Genomic DNA, 21263 nt, shown 5'->3' with positions numbered 1-21263 from the left:
TCCCAGCAACCATACACTGGGGAGACCCTCAGTAAGCCTGTTCCCCTGTGAGATGAAAAGTGTCATGGTGCCTGTGCACTGGCTGGCTTCAGGGGGCTCTACGATGGCGCTGGTGGGTGCCTAGAATAGGGGGTTGTGAGACCTGTGACAGGAAGGGGGTGATGGTGCCTGGCCTGGGGAGCTGTGAGACACTGCATAGTGGTGGATGGGTGCAGCGGACAGGGACTGAGGCTCAGGGAGGGCAGCAGGAGCTAGGTGCCCGTGATAATGAACCAAAGTGTACAATAGGAAGTAGGTGCCTGGGCTATGGGGAAGGGGGCAGTGGGTGCCTGGGAGTGGGGAAAAGAGCCAGGTGACCAGGCCAGGGATGGGAGCCCTGGTGGGTGATTGGGAAGGGGGGGGGGCTTGGGGTGTTGGACTCTGGGACGGGGCTGTATGCATGTGTATGCAGACAGGTGGGGGAGCGGGTGCCAAGGAGGGAGATACATCTGTGTGGATGGGGGCAGGTGTCCAGGAAGAGGGGTTAAGGGTGAAAGGTGCCCAGGATGTGGGGGTAGCAGGGGCAGCGAGTGACTAAAACATAGCTAGGAAGGGGGCAGCAGGGCCCAAGGCGGAGGGCAGACGGGCTATGGGGGGGAACGGGTGCCCAGGATGGGGGTTGGGGGGAGAGGGTGGCCAGGACTGCGGGGGGGGGGAGGGAGAGTGGGTGCCCAGGATGGACCTTGTGCGGAGGAGGGCGCTTGCCCGGGACGGGGATCGCAGGAGGCGGGAACCCGGACCGCAGCATGGAGGGAGGGGAAGGGCCGGAGCTGCCTAGTCCCCGCCGCCGCTACCCAGCCCTGTCCCGGGGACACACCTCACGTCGCCGAGCGGGGCGGGGCGGCGGCCTCCGGTCCCTGCCCGCCCCCGGAAGTCTCCCCGTAGCCACTGAGGAGCCGCCTTGTTGCGGCCCGCGCCGCCGCTGCTGCCGGGCGCTCTGGTGGGCAAGCGCTGAGCCCGGCCCAGCCCCCGCCGCGCTCGCCCTAGCCCTAGCCCGGGCGCCGCCCCTGCCCGTGCCCGCCGCGCGGGCCATGCGGCTCGGGGCCGGAGGCGGCTGGAGGCAGACCGGACGCGCTCTCAGCCCCGCCGGGCGCGGCGCACGTGGGTGCTGAGGGGCGGCGAGGCCGGGCCGGGAAGATGCTGTTGTCCCTGGTGCTGCACACCTACTCCATGCGTTACGTGCTGCCCGCCGCCGTGATGATGGGCACCGCGCCCACCTACGTGCTGGCCTGGGGCGCCTGGCGCTTGCTCTCCACGCTGCTGCCGGCCCGCTTCTACCGGGAGCTGGATGACCGGTTCTACACCATCTACCAGAGCATGGTGCTCTTCTTCTTCGAGCGCTACACCGGCGTGCAGGTGAACCCCCCGCGCCTGGCGCCGGGAGTGGGCAGCGAGCGGGGCGGGGGCACGGAGGGGAGGGCTGCATTTGGGGCCACTGCCAGGCTAGCTGCCACGTGGAGGGCACGGGATCTGTCCTGGCACTTGTGAATCCACCCATCGCTATGCTGCTCGGGTGCCGAACTGTGCCACTACATGGACTGCTCAGAGCGGGCTGAGCCTGTTCACCCAGCGGCAAAGCATTTGTTGCACCTGACCTGGTGCCCTCATAAATACTTAGGCAGATGTTAGCCTCGCTCTCCCTTCTGGTCTCACTGAGATCAGAGTAGCATGAAGGCAAAGAAAATATACTCAGACCACCACTGGATCTTGTGATTGCCCACCTAACCTTCTGTTTGCACAACCTCTCCCTTCAACCTCGTTGTCACTCCTTCCTGGTCTTGTCTCGGTTTTGCAACTAAGCAAGCTGTCCTTGATTGCCACCAGCGACCTTGAAGCTCTTGAGCTGCACCCTTGGAAATCAGTAGTAAAACTCCTACTGACTTCTGTGCAGGCTCAGGCCTTTCCATTGTAAGCTCTTGGGCAGCCCGACTCTCTTATTTTGTAAAGAATCATCACAATAAGTTTTTATCTGGCACTTTTCATTCACCGCTCTTAAAATGCTAGTATTATTATGCTCATTTTACAGGTGTGGAAACTGAGTCATACAGTGGGGAAGAGACATGGGCACAATAATGCTATGGAATCCAGACACACATACACACCAGTTAGTGTTTTTAATAACTGAACCATGCTGTCTCTTTTGCACAGTCATGATACTAAATAGACAGTAGGTAATAAAATAATAGTCACATGAGTAAGGCAAGCAGGGTTAATGAAACTACTAGATGTTGCTATTGCTACCCAAAGAAAAACTTGAGTGACCCTCCTTCAATCCTTTGCAAATAATGGATCCAAACGTATCTAGTGCTGAGCACTATGAATACAGCTTGGATCATAATTGCTCATGTCTGACTTTGGGTTTCAGGTTGGACTTTTTCTATTATCCCCTAATTCAAAGTAGAGGGAGTGTTAAGGGGATATCTTTGAGATGAAATAGTATGTAAGGTGAAATTCCTTACTATATTGCAAATAATAGTTTAAATTATTATAACTAATGAAAGTAAACATAACTTCTCAATATTTGTACTGCTCATTTGCTTAAGTTTTGGGCCAACTGAAGTTAATAGGAGCTGTGATCACTCAGCAGCTCTGAATTCAGGTTCAAGATCTCAAGTTAGGAAACCAGGATTGATGGCCTCTCTTGCAAGTTTCAGCCTTCTGTTGCCCCTATCAATATGCATGTGTGTGCAAATAATTGTACCTCATATTTATAGAGCACCTTGTCTTAGAGACTCTCAAAACACTTTATAGATATTAATGAATGAAGTCTGCTGCTGTGAGACGGTTATATCTCCATTTAGAGTAGGAGAAACAAGTATAGAGATGTTAAGGCCTGCATTTTCAAAAATGTCTTCGTTATGGATCCCCATTATGAGTCACCTATGCCCTGTTTTCAGAGCAACTGAGCACCCTTTATAGGTCCAACTGCAGTAGTAAGAGCTGCAGGTGCTCAGCTCCCTATGAATATAAGCCCTAAGTGTCTGAAAATGGGTAACCAAAATAATGGATGCTTCTTAAAATGTAGAACTAAATCATATGACCAGGTTCACGTAGGAAGTTTGTTACAGAACTGGAGATGGAGCCCAGATCTCTTGACTCCAGTCCTGTAACAAGACTATCCCTCCAAGCATGAGCATTCTTGAAGACTTCAGGAGCCAAGTAAGTGATGTGCATATTTTTATTTACAAGCTCGTTAGTACCTTTCAGTGCTAAACTTGGACTTCTCCTGCGTGGAAGTTAAATGCATAAGGAGCACTAACTCTTTTGATTTGTGATATAAACTGGAACAGGGAGGAAGGATAGTGCTGTTTAAGGCACAGGACTAGGATCTGGGAGTTCTGTTCCCCGCTATGCCACAAATTGTGTGACTGTGGCCAACTCAATTAACTTCTGTCTCCGTTTCCACATCTGTACAATCAAAAAAAACAATACGTCCCTATCTCACAGGGTGATGTTAATTGCTTACTTTGTTCACAGCCTTGTATTCCCATAACATCTTCCATCCAAAGATCTCAGTACGTTATTATTTATTAGAATTGATCTGCCAGAGGTGAAAAGTTAGCCATTTAACTCAACCAATCTTAAGGACAAAATTCAAAATCAGGACTATATGTATGATATAAACCATAATAGAATAAGTATATTGTTCACATTTCCTATTAGGAAGGTGCCTTCGGGTAAGTATTATGAACAGGACACTTACCATTGAAAAATGCCTGCTCTATTGAACATTCTAGCACTAACTCATAAGAAAATAAGACTAGAGAATGCCAAGGAAAGACATAGAAGGGGAAACATCAAGAAAACCTCTGGCTGTGCCAATACTGTGCTTTTTTCTTAATTTCCCCCGGTTGCCTCACTGCAAGTCTATCAGTGATGGCAACATAGACCATCAGCTGCTATTTTTGTCATAGGATCAAGTAACCCTGCTAAGAATTGCAGCAGTGGATGATCTTTGGAAAAAGTGCACTGCAGACAAGGCTAAAAAGGAAGAGGGAACAGAAAGGGAACCAAAAGCTAACAAAGGGGAGACTCTCCAAGACCAATGCTTATGGAATAATGCTTGTGGCTTAAAACCAGGAGATGGAAAAATAAAGGGAGTCAATTATTTTGTTGAAGTCAATAACACTACACGTGTTTAAATGCTTTGCTGGATTAGGGCCTTAAGTGACTTGCTCAAAGTTGTACACCGAGACAGTGGCAGAACTGGAAAAGATAATTTTATCTGAGACGGTGTCCTGTCCAGGATTCTTTGAAATTATTGTATTTGCATTATTTGTGGATTTGTAATGCAATAATATATCTTTTCTGCCATAACTATTTGATGTGCCTACTTTTAAAATCCTATCTGTCATGAAATTTCCATTGATAACAATGGGAATTTTACCGAATTAACACTGAGTTTGAGGCCTGTATGTAGATTATTTTTTTAACTAAATTAAATAATAGTGTATCTTATTTTTGCAGGAATGGAGAGGAGAGGAAAGGAAGTTTCTGTGTAGCAACAGCTGTTAATCCACAAAGTATCTAATTACGCATAATTTTTTTCATTCCTCTAACTTAGTGTTTCTAACCAACTGAGTTTATAAAAACAAAACCCCTCCTCCATGCTGCATCTGAATTGTAACTTTATAGCAAACACTTTAAATCTAAATTTGCGAAATAAAATGGAAACTGGGATATATATTTAACTGTGTAGCAGAGCTAGTCTGATATCCTAATAACCTATAGGGATTGGGACTAGAAATTAAATGTAAATATATACACCTCTACTCCGATATAACACGAATTCGGATATAATGCGGTAAAGTAGTGCTCCGGGGGGGCGTGGCTGCGCACTCCGGTGGATCAAAGCAAGTTCGATATAATGCGGTTTCACCTATAATGCGGTAAGATTTTTTGGCTCCTGAGGACAGCATTATATTGAGGTAGAGGTGTAATTGTTATCGCAGAGCTCTAAAACTATAAGAACCTCTGCTCCAGTATTTTTGTTTTAGAGTGTGGTTCTGGTACCTTCTTGCTCAATCATCTTTTCTTCCTATATTTTCTGAGTCATATCTGCTTACTTTCCTGCCTAAAATATGTTTTTTGCTACTGTTAGCTTTGCAGATCCCATACAGCAATGAAAGAGAGAACTAGATTTTGTTGTGACTCTCACATAATCAAGAAAACTGTTAATGAATTTTCAAATGCAGTCTTATTACTGGTAATGATACATGTCTTGGCTTTCAGAACCCAGAGTGAATTACCAGAGCTGGCAATTAGAAAAAACTTCCTAACCTGCAAATGAAGTCCGTTTAGACAGACATATTTTTGTGATTGTAAACATGAAAACCCATGATGCTACTTAGAACCATTGTCAGTGTATGACTATATTTTAACTGATATTCATGCACTTTATTGAGAATCACATTCTTTAAATATTTATTAAAATAAATCCGTATGGTACATTCTGACAATGCCCAGGAGCACTAGCTTGGATTACAAGTGTATAATACTGAAATGTGTAAATGCAATCTACTGAAAAAATGGGGCATGGATAATCGCCACATTCCTTTCCCTCTCACACATTTATATTATTGCAAGATCATTGTATTCTTAAGATACGTTTCTATTTTTCTTTGACTTTTCTGTTGAGTCCTCTTTGCTCTGCTGTAAGTTATAGCAGTGTCACAATATGTTTTTTCTAGCTAGAACATATACAAGATGTTTAAACACTTTTTTAAATTTAATTTAAAGTGAATAGAAAGTTTTATAGCAAAGGATGTTAACTGAATGACTTGGTGGGTCAGAACGGCTACTGACACGAACAGGTGCAACTCCTCTGAGTCATTGGAGTATCATTTGCTATGCTAATTGTGAATTTGGCCCCAAGTTTCTAAATCTTCAGACATATGTGGGCTGTTTGCAGTTGCTCACTTAGTGTATTAGTTGTTAGGATGTCTCTTGTTTCTTTTTGAATTCACCTTTATGTTCTGAAGGAGTTCTGTACCCTGGCCTATACTTCCAGGAGCCCAGAGTTTGTATGTTCTTATTTCAAGGTGTGACTGTGAAAACTAAAATGATTAAAAATACTTCTGTGATTAGAGTGCTTGAGTGGCTGAAAGGATTGGTAATGGGATATGATAAAGCCTTTCACCTCTGTGACCATTTAGACCAGGGGTTCTCAGGACAATTTTTTTGGTGAACAGATCTCAGAGTGTGGCCACCAGCTCTTGCTGGTGGCCGCTCTCATATTTTTTCCTAAAATACTTGTGGGCTGGAGCCAGAAATCTTGGGTCCAGATCCCGAAGCCTCACAGACGGGGTCTGGGGATGGAGCCCAAAGCTGTGTGGCTGGAGCCTGAGGCCTGCTGCTGCACAGCGAGAGCCCAGGGCTGGAGCCCAGAGCCCCATGACAAGAGCCTGCCTCTCCTGGGCTGAAGGCCAGACTGAGCCTCACTGTCCTGGGAACGTGGGGAACTCACTAGCTGCCTGCTCCTCCAGCATTGTGCCCCAGGTGTCTCCAGAAGGGAGCGGGGTCCAACCCCAGCAGCCAACACCAAGGCAGTGCATCCAGAAGCAACAGGGAGGGGCTGCTACTTTGCCACACATCCCCCACACCCCAATCACAGCACAGGAGGCTGTGTCTGCAAGTGGCCATGGTGGCTGCATTTGAGAAACGCTGATTTAGACTCCTATCCCAGTTGCTGTCAAGTTGATGAAATTAATGCCTGTTGTGTTTATGCATGTGTTTCTGAGCTGGTGAGGGGTAAATGCTCTTGATTGTAATCTTTTCTAATTTTGTTTGGTATTTGTGTTGACTGACAATGTAGAAATATTAAAGAAGAAGCCAGAGTGATGATTTCTTTAAGAATTATTTTCAAGCTGCAGGGTTTTGACAATGATGTAAAATCCATGCCTGATTTACTGTGATTTTTTTTTCCCTTGTCCAACATGCTCACATCTGCCTTTCTTTCTCCATCTGCACCCTCTTTGGAGCAGAAAATGTTAGAAGTGATGCTTCAGCTAGGAGCATTGTGAAGTTCTAATTTTAATAAGGCTCAATTTACTAAGAGAATTGGATGTCTCTCATTGGTAATGCTTCCACAGTTATAGTCAGCACAACCATGTTGTTTCTAACATCGATTACAGAGTATGTGCTACATCACAAGTAGTCTACATTGTATAATATGCTTTCTGCAATGGGAGTTAAAGTTTGGACCTGTATACATTAGTAGACAAATAGTTTTTAACGCTTTGGCCTTGTCTGTACTGGGAAAATGGGGTGGTGTTAGAAAATGTGCTGACTAACACATTGTTAAAAAACAGCTTGGCATCTAGTAGACAAGGACAGCTGTGTTTAAAAATGTTAGCTGCTGATGGCCAGGAATGCCTTGTTTTCCTAGAGCTCTCACTGATATTACCACTGGTGATGCTATAGTAGCAGTCGTGAGGCATGTTAGGGGGGAAAAGTTCAGTATAGTCACAGTCTTCTATTTCTGTCTCATGCTAGAAGATCTTAGTGAAGCAAATGGGTAGCAAAAGTTTGGGAATGGTTAAGGGGATAGGTTTGAGACTATAAAGAGTGTGTTGAGGAAAATGAAAGTTACTATCCCCAGAAAGGTTTCAGAGGGGTAGCTCTGTTAGTCTGTATCAGAAAAAATGATGAGGAGTCCTCTAAGGTGTCACAAGGACTCCTCTTTTTTATCCCCGGAAAGGACATCCCTTTAGTGACAGGCACTACAGAGGGGTGCTAAATCTCATGATATAAGGTAATGAAACAAGGAAATGGGACCTGACCCTTAGTTTTAAAATTATGACCCAGTTGTTTGGGTCTGACTTCAACAAACTTTAGAAAGGATCCCTACTTTTTCACAATTATTTCCCAACAGGACATTCACAGACAGAGGCTGGTTTTAGAATAAACTCTCTCACTAGGGATGTTGGATAGATCAGGTGGGTTCGGTAATATCTTTTATTGGACTAACTTAGGGATAGTCAGGAAACGGATTCTTATTAAGGAATATGTGCCTTATATAGTGCAGTACTTCTTTGTGTATATTATTGTACAGGGGTTATATGATGCTGCTTAAGCACAGTGGATAAAGTTGCCAAACATAGATACCTAACCACAAATATCTACAACACCTGGGTGTTGTAGCCAAGGCGCAGCAAATATTATTCCTCTCGCCAAGGTGGAGTACCAGCAGCACTGTAGCCGCGGAGTCAGAGCGCTCTACATGCCTTGCCAGTGTGGACAGGTAGTGAGCTAGTGTGCCCGGGGCTCCTTTACTGCGCTGTAACTCACAAGTGTAGCTAAGCCGTAAGGTAGGGGCCAGTGCTGTGAGATTCAGTTAAACCATGCAGGACCTGAAATTCAGAGGTGTTATGTTCTTGTTGCTCCCATTGTCTTCGATTGAAGCTGTGGGTACTTAGCATTTCTAAAATCAAGCTTCTATTGTCCAAGCTAAAAATAACCTAAAAGCTCAGGCAATTGGCAAACTATTAAAAGCTCGTTTGGACAATCTCGTAAACTGCACTGTTTTTTTAATCTCTAGGTTATGACTGTACTTGATTCTTACAATGATATCAGTGATCTATGGTTATGTCTGTATCTAGTACCAACATGTGTACTTGTCAGTAAATATAAAGTTATGCATCTAGGGAAATCCTAAGAAGTCAAAAATATGTGTTGGATACAACTAAAGAGAAAAGGATTTATGATTAATACAATGGGGGATCAAAACAAAAAAGAGTTTGTGTTTGAAAGCAGGTTCAGCTGCAAGAACAAGAAGATGAACTAGGATTTGCATTTCTAAACAATCATTTAAACAATCCTGTTTGTGATTGAGAGTCAGGAGATTTAATTTAATCACGAAGAGGATTGTTTAGATTGAGAGTCAAGAGATTTTGATTTAATTTAACAATCCCGTTTATGATTAAATCAAGTCTCCTGGCTCTCAATCTAGTGCTCTGTCCGTCTCAACCTCCATATAGGGATAGTTTCTCTCTTCAAATACATTTTACCCCAGTGGTTTCTGAGCAACTGTCCCTTTCTGAAAGGGTGATTGATGTGTAACTGTTGCCTTATTTAGTATAGTGAAACCACCTTCTCTTTGTCAAGTATCTGTTTTGCAGATTTTCCTACTTTGATTGACTTTATAACTCTTCAGGAATTTTTTGAATTACATTGTCCCTTTTTTGGCATCATAGTTGTTAACTGGTGGATAGTGGATCATGGAAATATCCACAACAGCTTTATATTTAATACAACCAAATAGTTTGTGTAAAGTTGACTGTTAATAGAATGAAAAAAGACTCCTTTATATTCGGTATAGTGCCCCTCTTGCTCTGCTATTACCATTCTAACACTCTGGATTGACAGTGAATTACTTCAGACTTAAAGTGGTATAGCAGAGTAGAATTTGTCATAGGGTTCCTTAGTAGTGTTAGATTTGAAAATAGGCTTGAATGAAAGAGATCCTGACACTACAGATATAAAGAAGTGTTCTGTTGAGGGGAAAAGGTGGATTAACCTTCTTTGACTTCCCTTATCTTATTGGGATTATTTTCTAAAGAACTTTATGCAGAGTGAAATGGGGAAAATCTTCCCTTTCCCCTCCCTCTGCTTTTGTCACTCAGTATGTGCAAAGCAACCCCACTATAATAGATGGGGAGCTGGATGCTCGTAAGTATTGAAGGGAAAGACTAGTCTGTTTCAAGTTGTTTTGATTTGCATTTAAAATTAGTCGTTCATACCTGGGTGAATTCTGCTTATTTGAACATATGTCTATATACTAAAAATTTAAATTTCAGACTGCATCATGTATATAACATGAATTTCATTTACAGAATCACACATTGCTGTTAGACCAGAAAGTGTTGGCGATCTAAATAAAGCACTTTTGAAAAACTTTAAATAACATTTTCAGAAATAACTTTGGAGCCTGAGTTCCACTGAAAGTCAATAGTATTTAGGCTTCAAAATCACCTTTGAAAATAAAGAATAGCATTTTCACTATCTTCCTTTTCCATCCCTCATGATTCCTCAATAAGTATACACCAGCCGAAGAGTTTAGGGCAGAGTTGGGCAAACTGCGGCCCGCAGGACCCTCCTGCCCAGCCCTGAGCTCCTGACCCAGGAGGCTAGCCCCATCCCCTCCCCTCCTGTTCCCCCTTCCCCACAGCCTCAGCTCATTGTGTCAGCAGCGCAATGCTGTCTGGGTAGTGGGGCTGCAAGCTCTTGCCAGATCGCGGCTCTGCAGCTGCTCTACTCGACCTGGTGCTCTGTGCTGCGCGGTGTGGCGTGGCTGGCTCCTGTCCTGGTGCTCTGAGTGGCGTAGCTGTAGCGCTGCCGGCTACCGGTGCTCTAGGCAGCGCGGTAGGGGGGCAGGAAGCAGGAGGGGTTGGATAGAGGGCAGGGGAGTTTGGGGTGGTGATCAGGGGGCGGGGGTGTGGATCGGGGTGGGACGGTTGGAGGGTGGAGAACGGGGGGGGTTGAATGGGGGCTGGGGTTCCAGAGGGGGCAGTCAGGAATAAGAGGGGGGGTTGGATGGAGCGGTGGGGGACAGTCAGAGGCAGGGATTCTGGGGGTAGTCAGAGAAGGGATGGCTGGATGGGGTAGGGGTCCTAGAGGGCGGTCAGGAAGGAGGGGGGTTGTATGGGGCAGCGAGGGGACAGGGAGAGATGGATGGGGCCGAGGTCCTGGGGCAGCCATCGGGGCGAGAGGTGGGGGGGGTGGATAGAGGGCGAGGACTGGGCCTCTAACCTCTGCTAACTGTCCCGCCATACAATTTTGGAAACTTGATGTGGCCCTCAGGCCAAAAAATTTAGTTGGATGGGGTAGGGGTTGGGGGGGGGTGGATGGGGCAGTGGAGGGCAGTGAGGGAACGAGGAGGATAGATGAGGCTGGGGTCCTGAGGCAGCTGTTAGGGGGCAAGAGGTGTGGGAGCAGGGGGTTGGATAGAGGGCTGGGGCCAGGCCTCTAACTCCCCTAACCAGCCCTCCATACAATTTTGGAAACTCAATGTGGCCCTAAGGCCAAAACGTTTCCCCGCCCCTTGTGTAGGGCATACTTTTATACAAACATTTGTACAATGTTACAGATGGCAATTAACCAGCGTGCACTTCAAGTCCTTTGCGAGAGGTTAACTGTAAGGTCCTGTACAAAAGTGTTTCTCTACCTAGAACTCCTAAAGATGTCTGTCAGAATGTCCCTGATTCCTGCTGTTAGGGGAGGGACTAAGAATAACATTTTCAAAAAGCACCTAAGTGATTTAGGCTCCTAAGTGTTGTGTCACTTTTGAAAATTTTAGCATTCTAATTATTCATTAAAGAAAGGTGTGTTCTTGGGAAATAATTCTTACATTGCATTTGAGTCACACCTTTCTTTTGAGGAAATCCCAGTTTTTCATAGGCCTTGAATGACTGTGCTACAGGATTATAGGAGAGATGATTTCAGGCATTTTTTCTATCTTAATGAAGTCAGTTGGAACAGCTTGTTCTAGGTGGGAAGTAGTTTAAAAACTTGAAACCATCTAGATGTTCACTTTCCAAGCAATGCTCTTCAGCTGTTTCGGCTGAAATTTCTGCTTGTAAATAGATTTCCTCTCACTTTACATTTGCAGTGTGTGCTTGAGGGACCTGCAGTCCTCTCTAGAAAATGCAGTGTTTTAGTAATTTGTATTAGGACCTGCTTACAGGGTGCATTGCTTTCATCTTCCCATCAATCTCACACTGTAAGGACTGCAAACTTTTGCTTGACTCCTTGCGTCGGCAATGTGTGTATTCTCCAGGAGTGCTTATTTTGATGCACAGTGCAGTGCACCATGGGTAAATATCCCAGCATGCAACTTGCCACTGTCCAACACACTGTCTTTTGGTAAGTTTTTGTAATGCATAGTAGGGCAGAAACGGGTGACTGGGACTATAGGGTCAAGTCCTCATCATACTATTTTCGCCAGCCCATAATGCCATCTCTATTCCATAAATTTTGCGCTTATTTTAAAAATCCCATGAACTCACACAGAATTTATCACCATGTGCCATCTTGGACAGAAGCATGGAGCCTGTACACTATGCACTATGGTCATGAGCTTTGCAAGAACAGCATGCACAATCTGTGTTTTTTGTAGAGCTGCAAGAAGAGCCATGGGAAACACAATGATTTCCTAGAGGGCATACTGCTGTGGTGTTCATAGAGCAGCTGCAAATAGTGGAATGCTCCTTCTGGGCTGGAGAAGTGAGCACTGACTGGTGGGATTGCATCATAATGCAGACATGGGATGATGATCAGTGGCTGCAGAACCTTCATATGCAAAGGGCCACATTCCAGGATCTGTGTGCTGAGTTTGCCCCAGCCCTCCAGCTCAGGAACACCAGAATGAAAGCTGCATTGATAGTGGAGAAGCAAGTGGTGACTGCACTGTGGAAACTTGCAATGCTGAGTTGCTACCACCAGTCATTAGGAAATCATTTTGGAGTTGGAAAATCCATTGTGGGGGCCATTGTCATGCAGTGGTACAGGACCATTAATCATCTCCTGCTGTGCAAAACTGTGACACTCAGCAATTTTCAGGACATAGTGGATGGCTTTGCAGCAATGGAGTTCCTGAACTGCGGTGGAGCAATAGACAGCACTCCTCTCACTATTTTGGCACAAGATCACCTTTCCACAGAGTACATTAACAGAGAGGCTATTTTTCTGTGGTTACGCAAGTGCTAGTGGGTCACTCGGGATGCTCCAGCAACATCAGTGTTCACTGGTCAAGGAACTTGTATGATGCTTGCATCTTTAAGAACATAGATCAGTTCAGAAAGCTACAAGCTTGGACTTTTTCCTCGTCCAGCAGATTACCATTCCTGATGCTGAAATGTCAATAGTGATCCTAGTGGACCCAGCCTACCCTTACTCCCCTTGCTCATGAAGCTGTACACTGGCCACCTCAACAGCACCAAGGGAAGATTCAAATATTGGCTCAGCAGGTGCAGAATGACCGTTGGATGTACTTTTGGTAGATTAAAGGAACACTCGATTGTTTACTAACAAGATTGGATCTCAGTGAGAAAAATATTCCAATAGTTATAGTAGTCTGCTGTGTCCTGCATAATATATGTGAAGCTGTCATGGTATAATTCCCCACTCTGAACCTTAGCATCCAAAAGATGGGGTACCAACATGAATTCCTCTAAGCTCAGTTACCAGCTTAGTACTTGTAGCGCTGCCACCAACCAGGAATTCCAGTGCCTGGTACACTCTGGTCCCCCCAAAACGTTGCTCGGGGACCCCCGAGACCCAGACCCTCTGGATCTTAACACAAGGAAAGTAAACCCTTTCCCTCACCGTTGCCTCTCCCAGGCTTCCCCTCTCTGGGTTACCCTGGAAGATCACTGTGATTCAAACTCCTTCAATCTTAAAACAGAGAGGAAAATGCACCTTCCCCCCTCCTTCTCTCTCCCCCTCCCAGACTCTCCCTGAGAGAGACAGTAATCCTAACAGAGAGAGAAATTAACCTTTCTCTCCCCCTTCCCTCCTTTCTCCCCACCAATTCCCTGGTGAATCCAGACCCAGTCCCTGGGGTCTCACCAGAATAAAAAAACAATCAGATTCTTAAACAAGAAAAGCTTTTAATTAAAGAAAGAAAAAATTGTAAAAATGATCTTTGTAAATTTAAGATGGAATATGTTACAGGGTTTTTCAGCTATAGACACTGGGAATACCCTCCTAGCCTAAGTATACAAGTACAAAGTAAAATCCTTTCAGCAAAATACAAATTTGAACTCCTTCCCGCCAAATACACATTTGCAAATAAAGAACACAAACGTACGCCTAACTCGCCTTATCTACCTAGTACTCACTAATCTGGACATATAAGAGCCTGTATCAGAGAGATTGGAGAGAAACCTGGTTGCACATCTGATCGCTCTGAGCCCCCAGAGTGAACAACAACCAAAAACTAACAGCACGCACAAAAACTTCCCTCCCTCAAGATTTGAAAGTATCCTGTCCCCTGATTGGTCCTCTGGTCAGGTGACAGCCAGGCTCACTGATCTTGTTAACATATGCTGCAGAATGCCTAATGGTAGTGAAAACATCCACTAGTTGTTTTACACACTGGGACACAACTCATGGGATCAGTGGCAAACACCGTGTAATAATCATAAATGGACAGCAAGCGCCACAGTGTTATATTCACAGATGTGCACCAAGCACCAAACAATTTCTAACAGGCGCCCAAATTGCAGGGTCAGGTAGAGCACTGTACACTGTGTAAAACAACTAGTGGATGCTTTCACTACTGTTAGGCACGCTGCAGTATATGTTGGGAACTAATAAAGATGAATTATTTCCCAAACAATAGAATTTTACTGAGTATCAAAAACACCTAAAAAATTCTGTGCAAGTTAAAAGCATATACATTAAAACCTTAATACATTTATGGAACAGAGCGTAAAGAAGAGGAAGGAACATTCTTGTTAATTTTAGCTACAAATACATCAGTCATAGCTCTCACAGGTCAGTGTATGTGAAGTTGTGATTCTCCTGTATGTTCTCTAGTATACAGCAGTAGGGAAGGGATGCAGCCCTTGATGCCATGTAGAAAGTTGGAGGGGTGGGGGTGTAGGGAGGTGCTATACTGAGTTTCTCCAGGGACTGCAAAGGGATGTGAGCCTGGAACTGGTGATCCTATTTATCCACAACAGTCTGCAGCATCTGTGCTTGCTGCCAGAGAAGCCCCATTATGTCCTGGTGAATCTACCTCTCCTTTTTGTGTGGGGCCTCTTGGACCTTTCTCCTGTTTGATATTTCCTTCTCCATATAGTTTGGGTTGTTCATCCTCCAGGCCCTCTGTTCGTGATCTGATGCAGCCCTGGCTTACAGAATCTCACTGAACATGTCATCCCTAGTCATCTTCTTTCTCCTCCTGTTTTGGCACAGGCATTCCCTGGGAACCCCTCAGGGTCTCAACAGCAGCAGCTACAGATAAAACACACAGAGCTATGATTGTCAGTATAGTCACAATGGAAAGTGAAAGTTAAGATTCAGAACTCACTTCCCTTGCTTCCCTAAAGTTTTAAACAAGACATGGTTATTATATACTTCTGCTTGGAGTGCTTGTGCATGGCACCATAGTACCAGCCATGGTAACTGTGGGTTACCAGTGGTGAGGGAAATGAGGGGATTGCTTGGTTACATGAAACTATGATTATAGGGCAATGACACTGAATATTGGCACTGTTTTCCGTAGGCTGTGGTGACTTTAGCTGATATCTCACTCCAGAGGGTAACAGAGGCAGAGAGCACACAGCTGCTATGGGCATCCCGAAGCCACCCAGGCCCTTTTTACTGGAATGTTTCCTGCCAAAGTTATCACTGACTGGCATGGGAAAGTGTCCTACTGTGGAGGAAGAAATAGAGCTGCCATCATAGAAATCTTCTGAAGAGTCTTGCAGAGTACCTTCATGAGAATTTCATCAAGATCTTTCAGGTAGATTCAAGGGACATCCCTGTACATAAACAAAGTGCTCCGCATGGCCCCTCCCTTACCTAACTCTACAGAGGAATGAAAAGCAGATGACATGCTCTCTTTTTTTGTTCTACTGCTATCTTTTCTAGTACAAGTAAATTAATGAAAAATTGATGGCTATGTCCTGCTAAGTTGGGGGTGCCATCACTGTAATGGGAACTAAATTTACACACTTAACCAAAGTTCCTTTCCTGCTTTGGGCTCACCCATGCTCAACTGCCAGGACTAACTAGACTGCGGTGGAGTCACAAACAGATTCTGGCTCATGACATGGCCTCTTCCTCCTCGTTCATGCCATGAGGCTGTGACTTAAGCTTCGTGGAAATATCGGTGGTGTGCTGGTGGTAGGTATGCAGCTCTTTGTAAAAGTGGCAGGGCTGTGGCTTGGCACTGGATTGACTGTTGGCTTCCCTGGCCTTTTGAGATTTCTGGCACAGGCTCTTCACTGTCACATGGCACTGCTGCTGATCCCTGCTGTTGTACCCCTTCTTTTGCATCCCCCGTGCAATCTGCTTGTAGTTTTCTGTGTTTCTACGACTGGTCAGAAGCTGTGCTTGCATTCTGTCTTCTCCCCACAGGCCCAGGAGATCCTTTCTATTCCAGTCCAGAGCACATCTGGAGCATGTAGCTGGCATGGTCAGCTGGAAAGTTGTGCATGGCAAGGAAGAGCTGCTAGGTGTGTTCGCCAAGCTAGGCAATCAGGACAAGGCATTCCAAAAATTCACGGGGTTTTAAAACGCTTCTGGTCTCCGTGACCTCTGGACAGCGGAGTTCACAATTGTAACCAGAGCAGTCAGTGATGGGCATTGTGGGACAGCTGCTGGAGGACTATTAGGATTGACATAGGTAACACAGAGTCTGCATTTGCATGGTGTCAACCTCAGTATATTGACCATAATTCAGCACTCTTGGGGAGTCGTGTTACGATGTAGGAAAAGCTAACGTCAGTGGGAGACAAATGTAAGTGTAGATACATGCACAGCTTTGTCGATGCAAGCCATTTTAGGTAGACCTAACTTTGTACTGTAGACTAGGCCTCACTCTCTATGGGACTCCAGTCCCAACTCTGCCACAGACTTTCTGAACGGCCTGAGGCAGGCAACTTGAGTCTTTATTTTAAAATGTGTCCACTAATTGAAATTACTTGAAGTTATTTGACATGTGGTTGTTCAGTATCTCCAAAAAAGGCCTCAATTTAGTACACAAAGTTAGTGGATATTTCTGAACATTTTGTTTTTCTCTCGCTTAGTTTTCCCATCTCTAAAATGGGGTCAGTAAAGCTTTTTAAAACTATTTAGGCAAAAAAAGAAACTCAGTACTGCGTTTTATATTTTTCTTGGGCTGCTGTATGTAGGCGCAGCAAGTAAATACTTCTGTATCTAGCTTTCCTCTTGTGAATTTAGATAACTGAAATTAGTGGTTTAATATTTATAAAATAAGTCTTTCCTATGTTATCACCTGCCTCTTGTTTTTTTCAGTAAGATGAAGATAATGAGCCTTTTTTCACTTTACATTTTCCCCTTCCAACGGGTTATCTACTGTGGAAATATCTTTAGACCCATTTTAATAGAAGTTTTATGATACTAGATGGGTAGACTACTATAGTTTAAGGCCTGAATATTTGAAAGTTTATATTTTTAGGGTCAAATACTAAAAATATACGTAGTCAGAGAAATATGAGCAGAATGAAAGACTCCAAAACTACATTTTTCGTGCCATTTATAATACTATTTTATTACAATTATTTTTGTATGTTTTCTTTGGCTGACTAAAATAATCCTATTTCCTTTTAAAATGTCAGTGATTCCTTTTAGCTAGGAATAGCACCTGCTGGCAAGACTAGATCAGTTCCTTTGCAATTCAAACTCAAGACACATTCATGACAATGTCAGATGTTCCTGTTTAATTCAGGTGGAGAAACTATTGGAGCAAGTCTTTATATTTTAGTCCAACAAAAACTTCAACAGGTGCCTAATTTTATGCTCGGGAGTAATCTCATTGACTTCTGAGTGAATACTGAGGTATGTAAATGTTTGCAGGATTAGAGTGTAAGAATAAAAGTCAGGGCAAACAGTTGAGGTACGGAAGTTTAGTAGTATACATCAAATGACATAATCAGAGTAAACAAAATAATAAATTGATAGCTCTAAATATCATTTCTAGACAGAGGAAATAAATCAAAATATCTTTTTATTAAATCCTCTGCCTCTCAATACAGCCAAGTAAAGGATTTCTCAGACATCTTAAATTATGCATAAGGCTCTCTACAAGGTTGCTGTGAAGTTGTCTCTGGGGTTTGGCAACAGTTTCCTCCCCTGAAGGCAAACAGAACACACAAGTGCACTCTATTTCTGAGTGAATTACCTGCGCTAGTAATCTAGATTGGATGTAAATTGTGACCTCATTGTCTGATGAGGCTTTCAAGCCAGGAATTTGCACATTGTGACCATGAAGTCTCTTTGCCCACCGTATTGCTATACTTCATATCTTATTAAGCGGTTGTATAAAAATATATGTGAATGTAAAGGATTTTTTTCAGGAAAAAAAATATTATTTAAAGCCAAGAAGTTTAGAGTTGCCTTTTCATAAGAAAATAAGAACAGTCATACTGGGTCAGACTAAAGGTCCATCTAGCCCAGTATCCTGTCTTCTGATAGTGGCCAATGCCAGGTGCTTCAGAGGGATTGAATAGAACAGGTAGTCATTAAATGATATATCCCCTGTCACCCATTCCCAGATTCTGGCAAACAGAGGCTAGGGACACCATCCCTGTCCATCCTGACTAATAGCCATTGATGGGTCTATCCTCCATGAACTTACCTAGTTCTCCTCAAATTAATGGACTAAAAAATTAAAGGATTCTTTCCTTCCCTCTCCTTTCATCTCTCCTGTCAGATGGGGGTTTGAACAATACTTGGGGTGGGAAGGGAGAGAAGAGAGAATATTTTGTTGCTCTTGAAGCACTGGTCCAGTAGTAAGTCCATTAGCCTGTGGACTGGAAGACCTGAGTTAAAATCTCTCATCTGCCACAGATGTCCTGTGTAATAGGTCATTCAGTTTCTCCGTTCCTCAGTTACCCATGTGAGAGGGAGAGTGGGGATAATAATACTTACCTACCTCACAGGGGTATTGTGAGGATAAATACTTGAAAAGATTGTGAGATGTTCAGATCCTGTGGTATTGGGGGCCATATAAGTACTTGAGAGAGAGCGAGATCCATGTTCCAACGCCTGCAATAGCATTCTCTCTAAGCCCCATTACAGTCAAATAAAGGAGAAGCTCTGTGATCTGAACTACTACTGCTGAGAAGCCCAGTATGGGCTGCTATTCTCATCAACTGAGTAAGTAGGAAGGACAGAAGGGAGCCAAAAAAAACAGGATTTTTTTTTTTGTTTAAGTAAAAATTTGAACAACTTCAAACATAATTATACAGAAGCTGTTGTGATTTAATAGTAAATGAAACTGACATCAGAATGGTTATAAATAGTTATTTGTTTCCTCCAGTAAATCCTTTTATAAGAGCAGTAACATCACAGGACCTCAGTACACACACAGTGTATGTTGGTTTCTGAATGTATACCTTACAGTTCGTTTGGTGGTTTGTGGGTGAGACTCCAGGGCACACTGCTACAAAAATATCTCCATGCTAATCAATTTCCATTTTGAAAGAAAGAAAGAAACAAATGAAGTAATGCCCCCAAACTTACTCTATTGGAGTCTCTTCGTGGTAGGTGTTGTATTAAAATGAGCTGGGCTCTGCCCCAAAGAGCTCACAGCCAAAAACTACAGTATCATGATAAGCTGTAGTTATTTGGGCTGTTATTGTACAATACTAATGTACTTTTTTGAGTTGAATCTAGGCTAATGCCTTTTTTAAAAAGTCACATTCGTGAGATTTTTAAAAAAAAATTGCAATCAGTGAATTGAAAAATACTATTTATTTTGTTTATCTCTTTTTACAGTGCAAATATTTGCAGTAAAAATAATATAAAGTGATCACAGTACACTGAATTCTGTTGTAATTTAAATCAATATATTTGAAAATGTATTTTATGTATTGAAAATATTTATAATCATTTTAAATTGGTATTTTATTATTGCTTAACAGTACGATTAAAACTGTGATTAATCATGACTATTTTTGTAATCTAGTTAATTTGTTTTCCATTAATTTTATGCATTAACTGCGATTAGTTGACAGCCCTAGTTAAATCTTTACCCTTTACTAGATCTGATCGTTTAAAAGGACCTGATCCACTTTCCATTGAAGCAAATAGGAACATTTCCAGGAACTTCAGTGGAAATTGGATTGGTACAAGTATCTCTTTATAGAAACATAATAACCTTTATAAATACACAAAAGGGAGATCAGACAGCACTGTGCAGGAAGAGTGAATAACCAGATATTAACTTGCATGGACAGCTGGCTTTTTCTATCTGGTTTATTCCCTTTTTCTTCAGCTCACTACTGACACTGTTTTCTCACTCTCTTTAGCCTAGTCCTCCTTATTGTTATGTTTCAGTGCCACTTCATTAAACAGATAACAAAGGAGTCCTGTTGCCAGAGACCTCACAATCTTAAATTAGTAACACAGGAAAAGGAGGAGATGACAACACAAAGCTGGGAGTTGTGGGTAGTGGAAGATTGAAAACAATAGGATCCTGTGGCTGTTTGGAGAAGAAATGCTGGTGTGTGTTTCTGTGACCTCTTTAACCCTTGGCTGTTTCCAATTTCTTTTTCACCTATGGACAGGAGGGACTAGTAGCCCTGCTAGTATTTTTATACTTCCAATTTCTCTTCCTCTCTAATTGCCATTCCCAGTGTACTTGAAACCTTATGTAACTTTCTGATTACACAGTCCACCCTATCCTTCTGTAAAAGGAGCATGGTGCAAAACACTTAGCTTGGTGCTGGAATAGTGTCAAAGAGGAGAAGACTGTTACTTATTGCGTATTTTTATGTGCAGCTGCCATCCGAAAGGCTAACAGAATGTTAGGAACCATTAGGAAAGAGAGAGATAATAAGACAAAGATATTATAATGCCACTGTATAAATCCATGATATGCCCACATCTTAAATACTGCCTGCAGTTCTGGTCACCCCATCTCAAAAAATATATATTTGAATTTTTAAAAAGTACTGAAAAGGACAACATAAATGATTAGGGGTATGGAACAGCTTCCATATGAGGAGAAACTAAAAAGACTGGGACTGTACAGCTTAGAACAGAGGTGATCAAGAGGGAATATTATATATATAATAGAGGTCTATAAAATCATGAATGGTGTGGAGAAAGGGAATAGGGAAGTGTTATTTACCACTTCACATTACACAAGAACCAGGAGTCACCTCATGAAATTAACAGGCAATAGGTTTAAAACAAACAAAAGGAAGTACTTCACAAACACACAGTCAACCTGTGGAACTCCTTGCCAAGGGTAATTGTGAAGGGCAAAAGTATAATCTGGTTCAAAAAATAATTAGATAAGTTCATGGAGGGGATAGGTAAGTCAGTGGCCATTAGCTAAGATGGTCAGGGATGCTGCCTCAAGCTTTGGGTGTCTTAACTCTGACTGCTAGAAGCAGGGGTTGGATGACAGGTATGGATCACTTGATAAATTGCCCTGTTCTGTTCACTCCCTCTGCATCTGGCATGGGCCACTGTCGTAAAAGAGGATACTGGGCTAAATGGACTGTTGGTCTGACCAAGTATGA

At 43.3% G+C, this 21263-nt stretch overlaps 1 protein-coding gene across 4 annotated transcripts in view; it reads left to right on the top strand.

Moving 5' to 3' along the window:
* Positions 1-1010: 1010 nt before the first annotated feature.
* AGPAT5 (1-acylglycerol-3-phosphate O-acyltransferase 5) overlaps positions 1011-21263 on the top strand; it is a 126972-nt gene continuing 106719 nt past the window's right edge. The window contains exon 1 of one of the 4 annotated variants that reach the window (XM_050950932.1): positions 1011-1395. In XM_050950932.1, coding sequence (XP_050806889.1) covers positions 1177-1395 — 219 coding nt within the window. In that variant the 5' untranslated portion in view covers positions 1011-1176. The remainder of the gene's footprint in view (positions 1396-21263) is intronic. The other 3 variants (XM_050950931.1, XM_050950933.1, XM_050950930.1) reach the window with 3 other exon arrangements.

The sequence above is a fragment of the Gopherus flavomarginatus genome, chromosome 4, assembly GCF_025201925.1.
Source record: "Gopherus flavomarginatus isolate rGopFla2 chromosome 4, rGopFla2.mat.asm, whole genome shotgun sequence".
Lineage (NCBI taxonomy): Eukaryota > Metazoa > Chordata > Testudines > Testudinidae > Gopherus > Gopherus flavomarginatus.
This window is presented reverse-complemented; position numbering and strand designations above follow the sequence as displayed.